The sequence below is a fragment of the Grammomys surdaster genome, unplaced genomic scaffold (genome assembly GCF_004785775.1).
Source record: "Grammomys surdaster isolate TR1022 unplaced genomic scaffold, NIH_TR_1.0 146, whole genome shotgun sequence".
NCBI classification, from domain to species: Eukaryota; Metazoa; Chordata; class Mammalia; order Rodentia; family Muridae; genus Grammomys; species Grammomys surdaster.
The window spans coordinates 11,521,865-11,528,655 of record NW_021604604.1 but is presented as its reverse complement, the minus strand read 5'-3'; the positions used below and the strand labels follow the sequence as shown (position 1 = coordinate 11,528,655).

The window sequence follows — 6,791 nt, the reverse complement described above, 5'->3', positions numbered from 1 at the left end:
GGCGCCCCCTTCCCCCACACCTCACCACACCTCCACAGAACATACACCCTCCTTTCTTTGTCTTTTTACAAACACATCACTTACATTACACTCGTCACCTTTATTAGTTATACCCCAGGTTAGCTTTCCTTAAAACAGTAATATTTCACTCTATTAAAGCAATAGTACCACACTAATTAAATTCATACATCCCCATGCATCTTGATGTTGTTAACAGGTGATAAAAAAGAATATCAACTCAATAATAGAATAAAAACATTTTTCTTAGATATTTTGCTTTGCTTTAATGTTCTCTTTAAAAGAATTATAATGAAGAGCTCATTCTTTTCATTCTGTTTATGGAGGAAAGAGGAGAAGATAGCTTCTTGCTGTGTAGCCCAGGCTGTACCAAACTCTCATCGCAGTACTTCACTCTTTTGTTTGTTTGTTTTGTTTTTGTTTTTTGAGACAGGGTTTCTCTGTGTAGCCCTGGCTGTCCCAGAACTCACTCTGTAGAACAGGCTGGCCTCGAAGGGCTGTTTCAAAGGTTTATTCTTTCTCCTTTCACAAGTCGGCATCGAAACTTCCAAGTGTCCTGAAATAAGATCAAGCAGAGTTTGCGGAATACTTCCACTGGCCTACCCTCCATGAGAAAAAGGGTTCAAAAGCCTTTATAAATAATTAAGTAAAAAATGTTAATAGTTTATATTGATTAATAGATTACATTCTGGGACTCCAGTCAAGATAGTGTAGATGATTGGCGACACAGGGGGCGTGGCATCTGTGCGCCCCGTTGTACTGATGGCCCAGAGTCATCACTGACTCCCTGCCCTTGAGTCCCAAGCCGACCTTTGTGATAACAAAGAAAATAAAACCAGATTTCCAAATCAAATGTGCCTGCCCATGAGGATTGATTGACTGAGCGGCAACAACGTTGACTATCCATAGCTAAAGGCCTACGTTGCTGTTCTTAGTGGGCTCAGCCACAGCTCTGAAGTGAGCACCAAACAGAAGCCTGCATGCTTTCAGATTAACCCTAGGGAAGGGACCCCTAGCGTTTCCTCTGTGATGGCAGGCGGTACCGTAAAGTCCAAGGTTCCTCGGATTCCATAACGTTTCTCTGCAATCTCAACAACTTCCCTTGCGATGTTTTCTTGACTGGTGCCCGCCACGTCGATATACTGGCAGTCAGAGCTGCCAAAGTGGCAGGAAATTGCCTGTGCAGAAAGAACAGACTGAAACTGTTGAAGAGCATTTTATCAATCCCATTACGCCGCAAAACCAAGCAGAGTCCAGAGTCTTCCGTGAAAGGGACTATTTCACTTGGGATTTGATTTCTCAACTAGAAAGGTGGTCTATAGTGTCTTAAATCAATCTCCTCGTACATGGCTGAAACCCTCCTCCCAAGGCTAATAGAGAAATTATAAAAGATTTAAATTTTCTTTAAAAATGTTTGTGTGTGTGTGTCGCAAGGGCACACATATCTGTGCGGAAGTCAGAGGACACGTAGGTTAGCTTTCTCTTTCTACCCTGTAAGTCTCAGGCTAGAACTCTGGTAGTGAGTCTTGGGAGCAAGTGCATTTATTTGTTTAACCATCTTACTGGCCCACAAACGATTATTTTATTCTTTGTTTTTCTTTTTCTTTCCTTTTTTGTTTTGTTTTGTTTTTCGAGACAGGGTTTCTCTGTGTAGCTCGGGCTGTCCTGGAACTCACTCTGTAGACCAGGCTGGCCTCAAACTCAGAAATCTGCCTGCCTCTGCCTCCCAAGTGCTGGGATTAAAGGCGTGCACCACCACCACCCGGCTCTTTGTTTTTCAGAACTGTTTCTCTGTGTTGCCCTGGCTGTCTTGGAACTCAATCTGTAGACCAGGCTGGCCTCAAACTTACAGAGATCTACCTGCCTCTGCTTCTAGGACAGCTAGGGCTCGTTACATAGAGAAACCCTGTCGTGAAAAAACAAGCAAACAAACAAACAAAAGAAAACAGGAAAGAAAGAAAGAGAAAAAAACATTTTTTTAAAAAAATTAGCTGTGATGCTTCTTTTTAAAAGGCATATTTAGGAAGTCTAGTCCTTTAAGAGACCCTCAATATTTTTAGGCATTTAAATTTTCACATATCCTAAAGTTCTTCAATGGATTGTATCCCACCATTAGAAAAATGTATAAATATATCCAAGCTTGCAAAGCAGTCATTAAAATTCCTTTTAAAAGGTCACAGTTCATTTTCTAAAGGTGATCAAATCTATCAGAAGGTCCTTCTACTTTGATCAAATACAAATTTGTACAGCTGCGTCTCTAGATAAAATCATAACAGAGATCAAGAAAAAAGGGAAAAGTGAGCTCGCCCATATGCATTCTGTTATGAAGCAATGGTGAATATTTCTCTAGAACATTCCAGACACTCGAAAAAATAGAAAGGGTAAATTCACTATTTCAAACATATATTATCTGTATTGCAATGGCTACACCCCACACTTGTACAACTCTGAGGGCCATACCAGCCTTTCATTTTAAAAATTTGCATAGTAAGCAGCATGGCTGTTTGATTTTGATGCATTAGAATATTATTTAGCTTGATAGCTGGATTGTTGACAGCCCCTTAAGTTTTGTCCCAAGTCAGCGCCTCTACCTCCTTTGCCTAGTTCCAAGCTCCACAGAAGTTAGTGGGAATGTATGTGAATGGAAGGTTAAGTCTGGCACCTTCTCTTTGCCGTCAAAGAGCAGCAGGGCAGGATGGAAATATGTGACAAGCCATAAAATCCCACTTAGACCCAAAGGAGTCCTGATGTTTGGTATAGACCACTGTATTCCCACAGGGAAGAGAGGACTCACAGACAGGCAAAGCTACTGGACTGGAGGACATGAGAAGCTGGGGTGTTTGTGGGAAATTTTTAATGTAGGCAACAACGTATGAAGTTGTATAGACTTCTTAAGCTAAGGAATAGGAGTGCCTGCTGAACCCGCTTTCTGTGTAAAGTTTAGAACTCAGTATTGTTTAGATCAATGCTATATTTCTCGGTAGTAAAGATATTATAAACTTCCCTCCTGCTGTGCTTTAGAATGAACATTACTATGAATTCCAAATGATACTACTTTGGAAATTCAGCCATTGTTTTTGCCTCAGAAGCAGCTGTGTGTAGAAAAGAACACTTTTGTTGAGAATTCTTTTTTTTTAATTTTTTCGAGACAGGCTTTCTCTGTGTAGTCCTGGCTGTCCTGGAACTCACTCTGTAGACCAGGCTGGCCTTGAACTCAGAAATTTGCCTGTTTCTGCCTCCCAAGTGCTGGGATTAAAGGTGTGCGCCATCACTGCCCAGCTATCTTAATGTATCTTGAGAGATTTGTTCTAGACCACTCATCTTTGGAGATGTAGCCATCTGAATCCGTACCTTCCGGAATCCTTGAGTTCTGTTTCGACCAGATCCATGGATGAGCAGAGGATGGAAGAAAACAGTATCACCCTTTTCCATCACCATGTGGACCCGGGGGCTGTTGGGGTCATACTCTTGGATGCCGTGGTACATTTTGTTAACTCCTCCCTAGAACACATAGAGAAGCCACGTTCATATATCAGGTGCCACTATGAACAAGACTTCATCAGCAATGCATCAGGGGAAGTGAGAGTCCTTGAACTTCCTCCAAAAGAGCAGTCTAACTTAGACTCTAAATTTCACCTCTCTTTCTCTCTCTAAATATATATATATATGTACAAGATCTCCTCAGATGTCTGTTTATGTTATAAGTCCCATGTTAGGCTGGTGAGATGGCTCACTGATTAAAAGTACTTGCAACAGAAGCCCAACAATCCAGAGCCCATGGTAGACAGAGAGGACTCACTCCTGAAAGTTGTCCCCTGACCTTTACACATACCGATAACAGCAAATTAACTATAACTGACTTGGACCAGCTTTGCTTTGAGTGGTTAACACAGGTGTAATGCTTATTTTTTTTAAAGATTTATTTATTTTATTTATATGAGTATACTGTAGCTGTCTCCAGACACACCAGAAGAGGGCGTCAGATCCCATTACAGATAGTTGTGAGCTACCGTGTGGTTGCTGGGAATTGAACTCAGACCCTCTGGAAAAGCAGTCAGTGCTCTTAACCACTGAGCCATCTCTCTAGCCCGTAATACTTAACTTTAATGTTAACTTGATATGTTTCAGAATCTCCTGAGTAGGGAGCCTCCTTCACTTAAAGAATTAGAGGCAGCACTAGCTAAAGAGGGGACCGCCAAAGGACTCTCTCTGTTTTGGTGCTTTATTGTCGCTGCTGCTGCTGCCTTTGATACTACAACCAGTGTTTCCAGGTTTCTATCCTGGACAAAGGAGCTTTCCGGAAACCTTCTAGGTTCTAAGCATCAGACAGGGACTGCTGATATACTTGGCCTGGTCATCTGATCAGCAATGACTGGGCTCTCTCCTGTGTGAGACAACCCCCGTGGGACTGACTGTTGTGACTGCTGAAGCACCCAGCCTCAAAGGACAATATATATATTTTAAAACATTCATCCACCCTATCAGTTCTGTTTTTCTACAGAGCCTGGCTAATAGGACAGGCACCCACACCTTTGTCTCACGCGTGTCCAACCTGAATCAGCAATGTTCTTTCCTAGCATGACATCCTCCCTGTCCAGATTTTCCTGCATATCAGGAGTATTGTGGGGAAGCTAATTTTTCTCCCCAAATCAAGAGGGAAACACAAACTATTTATGTCACACTGAGAGTAAAGCAAGAATAGCAAAATAATGGTGGTGGTGGTGGGTGGCACATACTTGTAATCCCAGCACTTGGGAGGCAGAGGCACAAAGCCCCATACATACATCAACCCACGGTGTTGTTCCTTAGCTACTGCCCACCATGTTTCCCATGTATACATGTGTTGTTCTTCTTCTTTGACAATTTCATACCCAAGTGCACATATGCATTCACATATACATGTGCACGAACACACACATATATACACACGGATTTTAGCCATATGCAGACCCAATTCCCCTCTCCTTCCCCCACTGTGTACCTTCTTGCCAGCAAGTTTCTTTCCTACTCTATGTCTCCTTTCTGTGTGTGACTCACTGAGTTTAACTGGAATTGCTTATGGAAGTCTCTACCTAGGGCTGGAGTGATGGCTCAGTGGTTAAGAGCACTGACTGTTCTTCCAGAGGTCCTGAGTTAAATTTCCAGCAACCACATAGTGGCTCACAACCATCTATAATGTGGTCCGATACCCTCTTCTGACCCACAGGGATACATCCAGGCAGAATACTGTATACATATAAATAAATTTAAAAAAAAAAGGCTCTACCTCAAAATATGATAGGAAGACGGAAATAACCAAAACTAAAAAAAAAAACAACCCTCCTACCTTGTTTTCAAGACAATCTCTCTCACTGGCCTGGAACTTACCAAGCTGGCTAGGCTGGCCAATGAACCCCAGGGATCAAGGAACAGCCTGTCTCTACCCTCTCAGCAGAGATTTCAAGTGTGCCTGCCACGATCTGCTCATTTGATTTATTTATTTATTTATTTATTTATTTATTTATTTATTTGAGTTCTGGGGGTCAAACTCAGGCCCTCATGGCTGCAAGACAAGTCTTTTATTGTCCAAGCTCTCTTCCCAGCCCCAATGGGAATTCTTGCTAAGACTATCCCAGATTCCGTTTGGGAAATGGCCAATTTGTCTGTGTGCTACTGTTGTAGTTTTAACCCACGGCTCCTTTCTCCCAACCGTGTGTGTATGTGTGTGTGTCCCTACCTAAATTAAGCTGGTGGGGAAGTGCTGCTGCTTGGGAATCCTCTAGACTATTCCCTTTGGCTTAAGTCAGCCAGAGCCTAGTGCTATGTGTTACTGTGTGAGGAGGGGTTGCTCATGTCACAGCACTTGAGTGGAAGCCACAGGAAAACTCATCGGATTTATTTTTCTCCTTCTGCCCTGTGGGGCCCAGTGAGCCCGGGCATCGTTCAGGCTTCACAGCAATACGCTCACCTACTTAGCCATCTCTGAACCCAAATTGATGAACTGCACAATTTCAGGTTTACTCTCCTTAACAGACTGAAGGATTTTCACATAATACCAATATGTTACATGGTATCATTTTAAGTATTTAAGAATTAGTCTGAGATTTGGAATGCTGAGAATCTCTCCCCTGGTTCCCTGGCTCTGGCTTCCCAGATTTTCAATGCATCTTATATCATCCCCTAAAATATACATTCTTGAAGAACTGTTTGCTCTCCTCATTCATAGAAACAAAAGCCTTTACTAGCTCCCCACAGCAAGCGCTGAGTGAGTTAGCAGACAGGATGCAGCTGAGTAGCCAAAGGAAGCTTGGCAATTAAAGAACTGAGCTATCAAGACATGCACCACATCAGTGAATCTCAAAATCAGTGTGTTAAGCAAAAAAAGCCATACAAAAGAGTGAATACTATAGAACTGTGTTTATGTAACACCTTAGAAAGTGCAGACTAATCTGTAAATGAAAAACAGCTCAGTGGTTGTCTTTGAAAACAGGCAGAGAAAGGGGTTCCCCCACCTCTCTCTCTCCAGGTTATTGCTCTGTTGTTCAGACCCTCCTAGAACTTCCCATCCTACTGCATCAGTCTCTTAAATGCTAGGATCACAGGCATGGGCCACTATGCCAGGGGACTAGAGGGGACTTTGACTCTATTGAGTATGGTAACCAATGTGTGTGCATTCCCAAAATAATCACATTATAACATGTATAGTTACTTACTTAACAATTACACCCTAAACAAAGTATAGTAATCCCTCTCTATCTGGTCCTAGAGTCACTGGGTAAGTAAGTCCTCTCTAT

At 42.3% G+C, this 6,791-nt stretch overlaps 1 protein-coding gene across 1 annotated transcript in view; it reads right to left on the bottom strand.

The window, feature by feature from the left end:
- Positions 1-242: 242 nt before the first annotated feature.
- Positions 243-6,791, bottom strand: part of Phyh (phytanoyl-CoA 2-hydroxylase) — a 16,638-nt gene continuing 10,089 nt past the window's right edge. The window contains exons 7-9 of the mRNA XM_028764888.1: positions 3,370-3,519; positions 1,062-1,196; positions 243-574 (exon numbers count right to left, since the gene is read on the bottom strand). Coding sequence (XP_028620721.1) covers positions 521-574; positions 1,062-1,196; positions 3,370-3,519 — 339 coding nt within the window. The 3' untranslated portion in view covers positions 243-520. The remainder of the gene's footprint in view (positions 575-1,061; positions 1,197-3,369; positions 3,520-6,791) is intronic.